The 15,712-nt window shown below is 41.7% G+C and overlaps 1 protein-coding gene across 10 annotated transcripts in view; it reads left to right on the top strand.

The window, feature by feature from the left end:
• The window catches only part of LIMCH1 (LIM and calponin homology domains 1), a 188,135-nt gene that overhangs the window by 139,448 nt on the left and 32,975 nt on the right, over positions 1-15,712 (top strand). For all 10 annotated transcript variants that reach the window (XM_068403830.1, XM_068403832.1, XM_068403835.1 and 7 more), the window contains 5 exons: positions 167-202; positions 4,931-5,057; positions 8,311-8,465; positions 8,662-9,064; positions 12,844-13,065. In XM_068403830.1, the coding sequence (XP_068259931.1) occupies positions 167-202; positions 4,931-5,057; positions 8,311-8,465; positions 8,662-9,064; positions 12,844-13,065 (943 nt within the window). The remainder of the gene's footprint in view (positions 1-166; positions 203-4,930; positions 5,058-8,310; positions 8,466-8,661; positions 9,065-12,843; positions 13,066-15,712) is intronic.

A 15,712-nucleotide genomic window follows, 5' to 3' on the forward strand; every position in this document is an offset into this window, starting at 1 on the left:
TCTTGTTTGGTGATTACATAATCCCTGAGCAGTATGATTCTCTTTCGGTCAGCTTTACTGGTACAGGTCGGATGGTCAAGTGACAGTTACCCAAATTGTATGGGTCCAGTTGCAATTACTACTTAATGTTTTTATCGACACTCTAATTTTATATTTGGTCTTGTAGATTCGGCCCCAGAACTGCTGTGTCTGATGACGCAGAGTAAGTTGTCTTGTGTTCACAAGATTCTGTTTTAAACAACTTACACTGCATGCTTTCCTGTCTTCTTACTAATTTAAAATGTGTTATTATTTTGCAGTGTTCCAGCAAATAAATTTTTCTGAAAAACACTGAAAAATGGAATGCAATATGGCTTACATTGCAGCTAAAAACAATTTTTATATAAAAGCCCATAAAAACTGAGCATAACACTAATGTCCAGCTGTTGCTTAAAGTATTGTTTCCTCTTTTTTTCTTTTCTTTTGTTTTTCTTCTGAATTTCCATTGCCTCTAATCAGCTACAGATAAAGAGAGTTGGATTGAATCTGGGCTGGGTGTGACTTAAAAAATGAAGTATGACCTATATAGGAAGAAAAAAGAAATCCCAAAGTAAAATAAAATCCATTGTGAATAATTACCAGGAAAACACATCTTCAGTTGTTCCTTTATTGTGTTTTTAAAACTTTCTCTTGAATTCATTCTAGGTTGAGTTTAATTTAATAATGTACTAAACTTCACTTTTTTTAGCTCTTCACCTCAGTGCTTTACTTTTCACAGAAGGAGTAGGACTGTGACGTTTATTGCACTCAAACATATTTTAATTGTGTGTGGATGCATGTAAACTGTAGTTCAGAATAGTATGCAATGTCATTTAGAAAGCTCTGTGAAAGTATGAGCTATTCTTACAAAGCGCAGGCATTTAGAAGCAAAGAAATAGTTGGGAACTACCCACATAATAATGTCCATGATACCCTTCTTCTGTTCACATAAATGCACATGACGTTCTCCATCTCCCAGATAAAATCACAAAGTAGAAATAACATAGAGGGTTTTTTATAACAAGTATATTCAGAGAATCGTATATAATTTTTCACCCTTTCCTCTAATGGTAAAGGCTAGAATCATGGACTGAATATTATTTACAGGTTCTGTAATACCTTTATGCTGTGCAAAGCCTGTGTCCTCTGACCATGGAGTAAATGTGATCATTTTCAAGCAGCAGAAATCTTTCCAGTCAAGTTAAGAGATGAGATAAAAAGAGCATAACAACACAGAAGCGTTATACTTACCAGCGGAGACTTCCCTGCCATTTCAGAAAGCCTGCCTATCTGATTGATTTGTTCATTTCTTTTCCCACATTTTTGCGTGTCTGTATTAAATGCAAACACGAAAGAAGGTACATGGAAGTGCCTTCGAAGAGGCATTGCAATGCATTTGGTTGTATAACGTGAGAGTAGCAAACATGAATAAATCATATAATTTATTCCACATTGATTCTGATTTTGTTTTAAAAGGCGAAACAATAAATGTCCAAGCCTCGTTGTCATCCTTTCCAGATGTACCACAGTTTACAGAGCAACTATTTTCTTAAACTGTCTTTAAAGTTCTTATAAATGTAAGATTGTGTTTTTCCTTCTGAAGATGAAGTACTTACAAAGAATCTAATACAATTTGGCTCTCAAGTAGGAAAAATAAATTGAACTGACATTTAAAATGCTTCCAAAATTTTTGTCAAGTCTCCTTTGAAAACTCTGTAACTTGAATTCAGTCTTAGACTAGGTGCTGTTTATTATTCCAGCCACAAAACTAGAAACTCCCTTGTTATAGACTGACAAAGTTCCCTTCATTGGTTAGTGAATGCTAGAAATTGTCATCAGCCCTCGTCTGTCACAAGGTCCAGAAAAGGCTATACTTAGTGTGTTACTGCTGATCAGCCCTGTTCCCATCTCCTGAAGAGACGGGGCTGAATTCTGGTGGTAGTGTGACAGTCCAGTGTGAGCTGAGGCTTATGCTTTATACTTTAAGCCTGACAAGCGAATTATAGTGAGCTGAGATTTTTGAGTATTTGTTTACCAGAGTTTGATTCTTGAGCCAGCCTGTCACTTCTTATGTTTTGTTGGCGTTTCTTAAGTCTTAGTATGTCTGTAAAATGGTAATGCAGCCACATAATAAATGCCTTGCATAAGGATTTTAAAGTATTCTCATAAAAAGAAGTTTTTTACCTTATTTCTCACTTTCAAATTAAATAGTCTGAACACTCAAGTCCTTGAGGACTTATTTTATCCAACACTTGTTCAGACCTGTTTAAAAAAAGAAATTGCTTCATGATATCACTGACAAGAACAAGTGTAATTTGCAAGAATAAAGTAGCATAACTTAAAAATCACATCATCCCAAAGATCTAGCTCTCCAAAATACACTTTGGTCTGCACAGTGTTTTTTCCCAGATCTTTGTTAGAACAGCAGGTCTGGTACTCTGGTCAGCAGAAAGGCCTCTTGCTTCCAGACAGAGTTTGGATACAATCCCCAGAGCTTTGCTAAAGGCAGAAAATTCACGAACATGAATTCTGTACCGTTACATCTCCCCCTGTCTACTTGCATGCTGTGTGCCTGCTGGCCCAGCGTGTGGTTGAAGGAAGGAGTAAATCTAGTTCTGTTCATGCAGGTGTCAGTGATGGGCTGGAGCCATTTGTAGTTTATGTAAGCAAGAAATAGGACGACATGATGCGGGACTCATAGTGAAAATGTCTTTTGGCAGAAGCGCAGAGTTTTGGCCTCTTTGATTCTTCTCTAAGGATGAACTTGTCAGGCAGAGAAGTCGATTTAGACCTTTCAGTTGGCCTTGTCCGTGTATTCAGGAAAGTAGGTGGTTCTCCTTAATGGTTACTACGTGTTGGTCAGAGCAGAGCACAGTGCTTTGAGATGATTCCTTCAGATTGCTCTCTTGGGAAGATACATTTGCGCAATAACACGTTGCTGCAGAGCTGATGTTTGAACCTACCTGGTCCTTATCCATGGCAATGAAGGCCCAGCAGCAGTAGGTGACAGCTAGAGTAGAAGGTGCATGTGAGGTTGTAGTGTATAGTTTGATTCCTGGCCTAAGCTGAAACCTTTTCCAGAGTACTTTTTTTATTACATTGTTAATAGCTATAAAACCGTCAGTTTTGTCGTCTCTGTGCGCCCTGAGAGACCTGAGTGAATGAAGGGAATAAATACTGACCTTTCTTTAGGACATCAGGGGACTCTTGGTAGAAAGTATTTTTATTTTCCCATCTCAAATGACAAAGGGCAAGCACTGGTGCACTCTGCTAGAACCAGTTACTGCTATTTCGGGTCTTCCGTTTTCTTCTACTGTATGTGAATAAAAAATTCTCCGTATGAGGGAAGGGTGCAAGAAGGGAGCTACACAACCACTTTGAACTAGTAGGCACAAGGTGGCAAATACTTAACACTAAAGGCTTTTCTTAGTGTGAGTTTCAAAAGCTCTTAAACTGGAATAAACCCTTTAAGGGTGACTTTATTACAAGTTTGGCATCTCCCAACCTACCTCGCCAGTCTGCAAAATATGACTGCTATTTAAATGTTCCTTCTTAGTAGGTGATATGCCTTTGGTTTTAAAAACAGCAAAACTTGCCATCTCTTTAGGTTGTGTTGTTTAGGAGTGCTCCAATCCAATCCTGAGCAATGCAACGCTTAAACTACCCATAGAGAAACCCAAATTAGCATACCCCTTAGCACTCAGTTTAAGGGGTGAAGCATGGTAATATGCTAACCTCACTGTTCATGCTTAAAGGCAATAGGATGTGTATTCTGTCCTTCATTTCTGAGTAAATACCTACTAATAGGATGGGATCTGTGCATGTCCTTTTCCATCCACTGTCCAGACCTTTTCAGTTTTCCCTTGAGTGGTGCATTCCCATCTTTGCTTGCCTGAATATAAACGTCAGCTAAATATATATATGCACAGCTTTCCGTATCTATTCACTTTGATTACTGTGGACAGAGTCACCTACAATTTTCTCTTCATTGGGTGCGAGTTCTCCTGCTAGTTGGCTCGTTGGCTCACCTAAAGCTACAGATGATCATTTGAAGACTGCTATGAAGTCACTTTGTGTGGAACTGCATGGCTTTTTTTTGTTGGCTTTTTGCTTGGAATGGCACGACTGAGGTCATGTTTTACTAATAATAGGTAGCAGGCGAGGAATACTAAGTACGTTATCTTCATGTGAAGATCTTTATGTAATATGAATGAATGTATAATATCAAACCATGATCTTTTTTTCCTTTAACTCCCCAAAGGTCAGGGACAGAAATAGAATGTGTAGAAAGAAACTGTTTTGTCCTGAATGTCAGCTTTTCCTTGTTAGGTTAGCCATACTAATAATTTGGTGCTGATAGCATTGAGTTTCTTTGAGGCAGGGAGGGGAGGAAGTACCATGCTGTTTGCGCTGCATGTACTTCTCTGGGCAGGCTCTCAGTTTTGTAGGAATAGCATTTAGCCAGCCATGCTGCCCCTAATATACTTCTCAAGCCTCTCTTGTTTTGCACTGAAATGGAAACTTCTGTCTGAGGTGTTAATTGGAGGGGTCTTGAAAACCCACTGGGAAACAAATCTTCAGAAAGTAAAATGTTCTGACCTCAGCTCTGAATAGAATTATATTAATAAGAGCTATTGATGGAGGTGTAATGTTAGTGCTTCTTAGCAGGAGACAAACTTGTTGTCAACTAAGATAAACAAGAGAAAGTTGAGGAGTATAATGCCCGAAGCACTATGGGGGAGCTTACGGATGCTAACTGGTCCTTCTAGGGGACTGCTGCTTTTGGGAGCTTTGTAACAGTGCAGGTGTCTGATTCTGCTGTAGCGCACTCATGTGGCTTTCACTCTAACAAGCTGAAGGAGTATAAGCCTCTAATTAATGCTGCACCACTTCTTATTCCCCCCGTGTTTAGGAGTATGAGTATGTTTGACATGAGATGTGAAGAAGAAGCTGTGACTCAGCCTCATAGCAAAGCTCGCCATGAGAAACTGCAGAACATAAACAACCAGCTGAAAGAGGACGAGACCAGATGGCAAGATGTGAGTATGCAGCATAATCTGCAATGCTGGCATTGAGGCCAACTAGCTAGGCAAAAAAGTGCAACCTGCTGAATCTACAGATGTTCTCTAGCACTAAAATAATCTGGAGCTTTTTTTCCTTCCCTCCCCCCCCCAATGGATCGTTGCTAAAAGCATAGAATCATAGAATGTTTTGAATTGGAAAGGACCTTAAAGATCATCTAGTTCCAACCCCCCTGCCATGGGCAGGAACACCTTTCCACTAGACCAGTTTGCTCAAAGCCCCATCGAACCTGGCCTTAAACACTGCCGGGGAGGGGGCATCCACAACTTCTCTGGTCAACCTGTTCCAGTGTCTCACCGTCCTCACAGGAAAGAATTTCTTCCTAATATCTAATCTAAATCTACCCTCTTTCAGTTTAAAACCGTTACCCCTCATCCTATCGCTACATGCCCTTGTAAAAAGCCCCTCTCCAGCTTTCCTGTAGGCCCCTTCAGGTACTGAAAGGCTGCTATAAGGTCTCCCCAGAGCCTTCTCTCTCCAGGCTGAAGAGCCCCAACTCTCATCCTGTCTTCATAGGAGAGGTACTCCAGCCTTCTGATCATCTTCGTGGCCCTCCTCTGGAGTCCATGTCCTTAAATTACAGAATACAAGCCTTTGGTGCCTCTGCATGTGCACCAGGTATTTTGCTTTTTTAAAAAATGTAATTAAACTGTGATTAGGTACAAATGGAAGCAAAATAGCATCTAACTGCTGATTTCTCTTGACTTTCATAATTAGTAAATGCCCAAAGTGACAAAATACAAGACTAAGCAGGACAGTGAATAAATAGGTTGAACTTGGCTTTAATAAATTTGCATAGATACAGAAAATACTAACATTTTCCATCTTGTTCAAGCAAGCAAATTACCCTTCAAGTTAGCTACACCCTGCTTGGGTTACAAGGCCTTTTGAAACCCTCTTTCTTCAATGTGTTTTTTAAGCTGTCCTGACATTTTCCATTATCTTCAGCAAATTAGTAAGGACAGAAAAGCATGATTTGCAGGTGGGTTAGTATCAGGAGTTTTATTATCAATCCTGTTCATTCCTGAAGACTAATTTTAAATGAGGAATTCTGGGCATATTTTTTTAATTTAAAAAAAAAAACACCACCACATCTCTTCAAGCAGCTAGTACCGTAATTTCCCACTATAAGGACAGCTACTGTGAAACATCTCAGAAATTTTTGGTAGAAAATGCAAGAAAAGTCAAAAAAAACCAAGTATACACAACTAAGAAATAACTTTTTGTAGTAGAACAATGAAAGATTTCAGCTGAGAGGTCTGTATGTGTGGGAAGCCATAATTTCCCAGCAGAGATAAGAATGAGTCCAAAGGCATTCAAGAGGTTTGAGAACTCTTTGCTGTTGAATGGAAAATCCTCTGAGCTAAGGTGCATAAGTTTTCCAGGCCCTCAGCACCTTTTACATTGAACCAAAAGTTCTGAAGAGGTACTAAAAATGCCCTTACAGGAATGTCCTTGGCAAAGGGCTTTATGGAGACGACACTTCATTCATGGTCGGATATTTTTTATATGCCTGTGCTGTAAATTTGCCAACAATTAACAGTTTCATGGCTTTTTTTTAGTTGTTGTTATTCTAAAGCATTAGAGCTAGAAAAGATAAACATGTCTGGTTTTTAATTACAAAAAGAGGAGGAAGGCTTATATTATGAAATTTGCTAATGAAAAACTAATTTCCAAACGATAGGCAATAGTGGGAGCAGCTGAATAAAGAAATGCTTTGGTACTTCAGTGAGAATAATTAGTAACTGAGGAAAATGAAAGGCCTATGCTTCAAGAAGGGGATTATAGACTGATATATGTAGGTCATGTGAAGAAATACTTTAATGAGCATTCCCTTGAGTGTAACGTCAATAATTTGTGGTTTTAAGCTAAATTAAAAGTGACAGGGTTTGTTCCTGGTTTTAATAAAATAAATTATGCTTGCAGTACCTTCTGCTGTTTACCAGTAAAAATGCAATTAAAATATTTGGAAAACCATGTAATTAATGAAATAGCCTTTGAATCGAGTATGTGTACAGAATCTCTGGTTTTTATTAAAACCAGAATTTGTTAGAGTGCATGAAATATAATCTGTATACTAATCTGATGTTTTAAAGTTAATGACAAATACGCCCCTACAGTTTCCTAGGAAGTTATTTTTCTTTGCAGAACTTCTGCAGAGGTTATTTTTAACATGTAAAACTTTGTTCCTTTGCTAGTTGGCTGCAAAGAAATTTTACAGCTTAGGAAACTTCTTTATTGTAATACTCTACTGTGAAAAAGATCTTGTCTCTGTATCCTCCAGGACTTGTGAATTCATAACCCAAGCAGGATGCAAGACATAGGTGCCCGTAACAGGTATCTCCTGTGACTCTCTGGTTTAGTGTTAGGCTGCTTTTGCAAGAAAGGTAAAGAATCAGAATCAGTGGATCTTCTGGACAATTTTGGGCAGGCAGATTCCAAAAAGGGGAAGATCATTACTTCAACAAGGACATACCTATATAGCTGGATACAAACCGTAGGCTTTTAGCTCTGTCGTATCTCACACCAACCAGCTGTGAGCCACTTGAGTCCCTAACCTGTTTTGCTCAGATCTGGGTCCAAAATATTGGAGGGTGCCCATGAGGAAGAATTTAAGTTTGGATGCCACACTGGATTTTTCTGTGGGGGGGAAAAAAAAGCATGGGTAAGCCATGCATGCGCAAAGTATGGGACTGTCGGCTCTCCAAGGCAGACTATCAGTGCAGCTGTAGTTCATGGTGAAACAACGTCCCTTCCTCCAATGAACTCCTGCTTCCCAGATATCTGATTATTAAAATTCTTCACCAAACATAATTTTTCTACTTCATCTTCCTGGGGAATCAGGTTTTGTCCCTAATGTTGGCCCAAGTGAAAACGAGTACACTGACTGGTCCTTTTAGACCACATTTTCTCGTGTTATTATCTAGTGTGCTTCTGCAACACTGCAAAGCCAAAAAGAAAATACACCAGTGGAGCTATGAAATCCTTACTGGATCCTGCTGTTAGGAGAAAAGTCAGTCAGGCAGCATCTTCATTTTATGGTATAACCTCGTTTTCTCTTTAAAATAAACATCACTGCCTGCAGGTAATGGGAGTATGGTCCACAGCCAGGAACAAGCATTGCAAAGCAGCTAGCTGGGTTCATTGGTTTCTGTGGCCAGTTTTTAGCTATTTGCAACTCTGCATTCAGGTGTCTTCCTTCTCTTGCAGGACCTGGCTCGGTGGAAGAGTCGTCGAAGGAGCGCTTCACAAGATTTAATAAAAAAAGAAGCTGAGAGAAAGAAAATGGAAAGGTTATTGTCTGGAGAGGGAACAAATGAGCGCAGAAAAAGCATCAAAACCTACCGAGAAATTGTGGAAGAGAAGTACGTTGTTTTACTAAAGTGCAGTGGCATGTCTGAAAATGCTGTGTGCTCCAGAGGTGGTAGGTAACTGTGGGCAGCCATGCCTGCAGGTCTGGAGTGAGGGAGAAGGAAGGATGTTGATGGAGCAGAGGAAATAGGAGTGATTTCCAGTGTTAATTTTAATGCAATGGTTTCTCTTGTGTTGTTTCTCTCACAGAGAGAGAAGAGAGCGGGAGCTTCATGAGGCATACAAGAATGCAAAGTCACAGGAGGAGGCTGAGAGCATCCTCCAGCAGTACATCGAAAGATTCACTATCAGTGAAGCTGTCCTTGAGCGTTTGCAGATGCCAAAAATTCTGGAAAGAAGCCATTCAGTGGAGCCAAATTCCCCACTGAAAGACCCAAATCCTCTGAGATACTTAAGGCAACAGTCACTACCTGCTCCAAAATTCACTGCCACCATTGAAGCAACCATTGTTCCCACCACTGTACTAGAGCCCAGCAATTTGACGGGCCGCACATCTCCCAGCAAAAGTGTTGTCTCCAAGGCTGTGCCTATGCTGACACCCAAGCCTTACTCGCAACCCAAAAATACACAGGAAGTTTTAAAGAACTTTAAGGTAGGATACGTTGCACTCCGCAGAGTCAATCAGGAGGCAAAGAGATCCTGACTAAATCATCTGAACATGTAAATGTTTGATGTGATTGAGTAGAAAATGGTTGCAGCATTCTGATGTTACAAAACTCGGCTTCGTGCTCTGTGCTGCCCAGTCTAGTGGTCTCTTCTTGGTTACCAGTCTTCTTAGAAACTTGACCTGTTCAAACTGGAATATTTGTGCTGGTCATTTTTCCTCAGGCTAAATTTCTTTGGGGAAAGACAGGGAAAGGGGGGCCTCTAAGAAAAAAGCAAGGTGTTTTCTAAGAAAGAGGTTAGGTAAGAATATGTTGTCATGTTTTTTTGTTTTTAAATGAAAAGAAAGGAGCAGAGAGCGTGGAGGCCCTGACTTCTGGAGCAAGATCTGAACTGGCTTTTGTGTCAGGGGTCTGATTTTTGCCATACGCAAACAAGTCTGTCCCATTCAGCCAAGTCATAAGCATTTGAAACACTGCAGCGTGCATATATTCAGTGTGGAGAGTCCCCTACTCCTTCAGAGTCAAGAGCCAACTTGCCCAAAGATACCCTCTGTCCCAAACATGCTTCTCACCAGGGATGAATGGGGAAAGGTGCTTCACTGGCGTAAGGAGGGGGATATAGGTTGTCCGTGCAGGTTTAGGGAAACAGATTGGTACTGCAGCAGTGGTGTAACTGGGGATTGCTGGTGAGAGAGAGGGAGTGATTGCATTGAGTTGCAAGAACTGTGCAAAGATTATGGGAATAAAAGAAGTAAGAGAGCTTGGACAAAAGCAGGGCCAGCTATGAGATTTGTGGCGGAAGGGAATAGGAGAAGAGACTGAAACCGGGATATGAAACCAGAGGATATCTTTGGACTGGGTGGGTGTGGAGAATGGGAGTAAGATACTGAACCAATGATGGAGAAAGCAAAGAACTGGGATGTGTTAGAGAGAACAGGCCAGAATAAGTCAAGTTTGAAGAAATCCACTTCTAACGGTGCCTCTACCAAAAGTGGAACTTCCCCAAGTCTCCCTGTAGCTTCTGCTGTTGGCAGTGTGAAGCCTACAGGCATGAGTGCCCCAGCCTCTAGAGTTCTGGTCCCCCTGTGCCTGCCATTGCTCTCTGCTACTGTGGTAGTGGCATGCAGGGGTCCCTGCAGCCCTGCTGATGTCCCAGTAGCATTGCTACCAGGTATATTCAGGTTGTTTACTTTTTAAAAAATAAGTCATCTTTGTACAGATGGTGAAAAAGCGTGTTCCGATGTCTGTAGTTTCTTGAAGTCTGTCCCAGCTCTTGTGGAACCCCCACAACATGTTTCCTAGTTGAAATGTGAAACTGGTAATTCCTATTTCTCCTATATTTCAGTTGGTATTCCCCTTGAGTTTACATTTTAGACATCGGTGAATCATGGATCTTTTTTTTTTTTTCTGATTCATGCCACTGTTTTCCTCAGAGGACCAAGATCACCTTCACGTTAATGCATATGTAGTTCACTTATGTAGGGAGAAACTAACCTATGGACACTTCTCCCAGCCACCAACCACCACTAGAAGTCTGTCTAGGTCTTGTTTGCTTGATGTGGAAGAATGTGATTTGTCTCAGTAGGAATCATTGCCTAGCACATGTAGTTGTAGCAGCATTTTCCCCTGAAACACCGGTCTGTCGATGATTCTCACTCTGGTGACAGTGTGTTGACTTGCTCCAGATCAGAAGGAAAGGAGTATGTTTGTTTAACTCTGCAGCCAGGGCATCTGTCCTGATCATTCAAACATTTGGTTTTCCTCCCTAATATAAATAGAGAAATGTCTTAGTCTAAACAGAGACACTAAAATGGATGGTGCAGCCTGCCAGTGTTTTCCTGGCTTTTTTATTTCTGAGATCTTTCATGACCTGCCTCTCTAGTAGATAATCCAGCACACAGTCCCAGAAGACTTGGGGCTCTGTGCTCACACTTGTGCTTGGAAATAAACTCTAGGAGTAGTACTGCGTTGAGTGGATGATGGCAGTGAGGCAAGGGAGGGAACCTTTTCATCTGAAAAGCAGTCAGAAGGGGTAAAACCACTTGCGGAGCTCGGCTGTTTCTCCTCTGTCTGGGAACTGATTGTGCGAGGTGCTAACTGCCTTGACCTCCCCGCACGTCTGTCAGAGCTGAGGATGCCCAGCACCTTGGAGACAGCCCCTTAGTTAATCGCCCTCAGATAGAGAGCAGACCTCTGGATGCACATATACAAGAAGTCAATGGGAAGAGTTTGCCTTCATCTTAGCATTGATGGCATATACTAAGTTAGAGTGCTGCTCTTGAGGTATCCAAGCTGTTTAGTCAAGAAGTACTGAAGATAAGTAAATGTGGAAATAAGGAGTGGGGCAGGGAGGATGAGATGGGAAGAACTTTGTTTTCTTAAACTATTTTTCAGTTTGATAAAGCAGTTTTGGCATTTGTTGCATCAGTTTTCAATAACAGTGAAATGAGTGAAAAGTTCTCATGGAATGGCTTACCTCTGACCTTGTTTTTACATGGTTTTTGTTTATGCGGTACCTGTGGAGAAACATGAAATTACTCATCACCATATATAATCCCAGAGAGCTTCTCTAAGAAATCAGTGATCTATGCCATTATTCCCCCAAAGTCCAATGATTAGTAGAGAAGAGTCTGTCCATATTTACTGCCTCACCTTTGTGTTGTTTCCCGTGGTGATCATTTTGCAAGGAAGGATCTCTGTGCAGAGAGTAGCGAAGCCCTCCTTCAAATCTATTTAAAACTCACCCCTGCTGACAAGCCTATAAACATCTGTGCTGTAGCTAGGCAGGAGCAATATGGTGTTACTGATACCTGGTCCTCTCCTGGTCTCTCCAGCTGGGCCCTCTTATGGGGAATGGCTTTCGGGTTTTTGTGGCAAGACTTTTTTCATGTATACCATGGCTTCTACAAACAGCCCTCCAAACTGAAGGAAGTCTTTACATGCCGCCTCCGTTCAGAACATAATTACAAAGTATTAAAAGTCCCGAGAGGAAGCTGTATCAGTGCAGAGGAAGAAGCTAGAGCTTATTTTGTATTTTCTTCCTTGCTTAAGGTTTCCTTACCAGGAATATATGCCCACCAAGGAGCTAGCTTGACCCTGAAAACAAAGTAGTTAAACTGTTTCTGTGCTCTCCTTTTCATGGAGACTGTATAAAATCATTTTCTGGGAAAGCAGCTATTTATTTTGTCGCCTCATGGAGAAGGTGGGATGCCTGCTTTTATTTGTCGGTTCCTTGCTTCCCTGTTATGAACAGTAAAGAAACAAGTGGATGAACTGTGCTGCTCCTGACCCTTCAAAGTTCACGTGACAATGCTTCAGAAAACGTGGTCTACTAATACTGTGGTGAGGTCATCAGGTTACATAGCAATTCATCAGCTTAATTAGTCCTGGAGAACCTGCTTACCTCTTGCATGAGGCAATGCAAATCTTTATGTTAAATTGAGACCAAAACTGCTGGATTTTGTTCTTTCAAACTCCATTGGTCTGTGAGGCACACAAAGGGTGTCTGTATGTTACTGGGAGAACGAAATGTGGGAAATCAGGGAATCCAGAAAAATTATTACCCTCTGTCTGTATTTTGTTTATGACCCCCCTGGAACAGGGTTTTCCACTATCTTGGCCAGTTGAACGAGATGTATGCTTGGCTCTGTCCTTCACTGATGGCACAGACTGTGTTAACAATAGTAATATCATTATGAAGTCCTAATTTCCTAAATGCCTTTGAATGCTAATTGACTCAGCATATTTTTTTCCCTGTGTTCTGCAGGTAGATGGAAAAGTCAGCATGAATGGAGAGAATTTCAACGGCGTGGAAGAGAAGGATAAAGAGTATAAAACAGTAATATTTACTCCTTCGCCAAGCAGATCTCTGAAATTTGATGGAGTAGCCAGCGGGGACAGGCCCCTGGTAGAGTTGAAGAAGGACCCCACAAGTGTTGAGCTCAGTTTACAGAGGCCTGCCACTCAGAGTGTGCACAAAGAGCCAACAGTAAGACCAATACCAACAAACCAGCCTTACTTTCTCTGCCAGTTTTCTGTCTCATAACATATTTAATCACTAGCTAATGAAACCTGAGTGCTTATGTTTGGTTTATTTCAAGAGAGTGTGCCCAGACCAGAAAAAAAAAAAAATCCTTTGTAAAGGCTTCTTTCTTTGGGATGTAGGTACAGAAATGGGAGGGGAAGATTCAAAAAACTTTTTGCAGCCACCATCTTTTTTTTTTTTCAGCTGTCATGCAGCTGATAAGCATGCTTTAAATGTGCTGGGCCAGGGGGAAATCTACTCTGTGTCCCAGCTATTGTGCAGATTTATTCAGCGCTTCTCCTGATGTTAGCTGATTAGATCAGCAACATAATTGGACTGTGCGAGCCTTTATAATTAGTCTCAGTTTTCAATTTTCAAAGAAGAGGATGTGGATGTTCTGGCAGTTCTGAGCATTCAGCTTTCATTCCCCTCTCAGAAATATTAGAAAAGGGGATAAGCTATTGAAATGCTCGGAGGGGCCAACGTGCTTCTTAACTGCCTTATCAAAGAAACAAATTAATTTTACCTTTTCATCTTTCTCTCCCCCTCTTCCCCAGAGAAAAAGGCAGGGATAAAAGTAGAGCATATCACAGCAGGAATCTAGATGCTACAAAACTGTAATAAAAGTACATAGTAAAAACAAAACAAGAAATAAGGACCGGACTGCAAATAAAGCATATAAAAGAGTTACAAACAAGTGGCAGGAGAGGGAATTCTCGCCGTTCTTTTCTGTGTAACAACAAAGAGAATCAGAGATGTGGTGAGAGTTGGAGTATGATAATCTTTTGCTTTCATCTCAGATTTCATCCAAGCTTTGGCCAGATGGATAACAAGGAGTGGGCAGGGATCTATCCTGGGGAGTGGTCATGTTTCATTCATGGAAAAGAGCTTGTGTTTTATCTTACTCACCTGCCTCACGCCAGTCTCTGGCCATGGACAACCAAGTCATGGAGCCTGCAGCAAGCATGGGAGCTGGGATGTGCCGTGAGCACAGACTTGATCCTGTCAGAGGGAGCTGGTATAGAGTCAAAAGTGAATGATTTGCAGGAAGCAGGCAGGGGTGGCAAAGCAGGGGCTGCTTCTGTCAGAATGAATTGGCTGTAAGGGAAAAGCCAGGTAAGCATTGCATCTGATGTGGGAGAGCTGGTAATAGGAATGTTTGGAGGATAGAGAAGAGCCTCAGCTTGCTGTAGATCAGAAGCACAATGGCGATCAGAAAAGTAGCTGAATGAAAGTGTTGCTGTCTCCTTTTTTAGGATTTCCAGGCCAGTATATCTGTGGAAGAGTTGAGAGGAAATTCAGCAACAGAAGCCACTGTTAGGGCTTGGGCATGTTTGTACCTGTTCGATGCCCTCTCATCCTTGCCTTTCTACAGCTTTGAGGATGCTGTGGCCAGCTGAATGCACATTTTTCTGTGTCCGGTTTCTGCTTCCAGTGTCTTAGCCCTTGTGGTGATATTGGCAAAGGAGGCAGAAGAGTTTGAATTCTCAGATTCCTTGTGACTCTGACATTTGCAGAACTCCTCTTGGTTTGTAAGCTTGAGTGCACTTAATGATGAAGCCTTCTAGAGAGAATGAGTGTGCACCGAAGTGGGGCTATTGACAGTTTCTCTGCTCTAACTAAGGATTTTATATTGCTAACTTCACTGTTTCATCAATAATGTGACTGGGTAATGCAAAACATTATAATTACTCCTGGTGCTTTAGCTTCAAGCAAAGGTATGTTTGTCAAGCACATCAAGGGCAGAGCAAGGAGAGGAGGCTGCTTTGCAGGGAACTTACATGGGGAAACAAGTGGAATGCACTGAGCATGATGGGGGGAGAGAGAAGGAGACCTACCTATGGCTGGGAGGGAATTTGCCAGCCTAAGATAAGATTACAGGTTCTGTTCCTTCTAGATGTTTGCTTCTCTTTACCCAGCTGCTTTGTCTTAATTTTCCAGGTCCTCATGCCTTAGACTAAGGCATGGGCAGTAATTCAGCTGTTGAGCATACAGGAGTGCCCTGGTTCGTGGATGGAAAGGGCTTAGATGCCAGGTTACAGAGATGGGGCATGGTACTGATGCTTGGCTTCTTCACTGTCTGTGTTGGGGCACAGACCAGCACTGCTATAGGCATCTTGATATGGATGGGATCAGTCTGGGGCCTTATCTGCAAGAACTGGGCAGCTATGCTGGACTCACTTCACTCAGCCTTCTCCCTGTACCTATTTTACTTTGATTTCTGGACAACTAACACAACGATGTCAGCGTGCATCTGCAGAGTCTGAAATGCTAACCTCCTCTCTGAAGGTTCAACCCCTCCTAAGAAGGCTGGGAATCCAAATTAGAAAAGAGCCTGCTGGGCATGTCCCACTCCTCATAAAACATGGCCTCTTGCTGGGTAGGATGCTGAACAACTCTGGCTGTCACTGTGAGCCCTCCAGAGGGCAAGAAGGGGTTTGCTTTTTGCCCCAGCAGGATGGGGCTTCCAAACTGAACATTCTTGGAAGAAAGCCTTCTGAAGCTGCCACTGTATCACCTCCCACAAGGATCAGGGCTATATTTTTTGTCTGATTCTTAACCCTACTGAATTTTTGGGAGAGGAGGAGAAGATGACAGAAACAGGGATAGA

The sequence above is a fragment of the Nyctibius grandis genome, chromosome 6, assembly GCF_013368605.1.
Source record: "Nyctibius grandis isolate bNycGra1 chromosome 6, bNycGra1.pri, whole genome shotgun sequence".
Taxonomy (NCBI): Eukaryota; Metazoa; Chordata; class Aves; order Nyctibiiformes; family Nyctibiidae; genus Nyctibius; species Nyctibius grandis.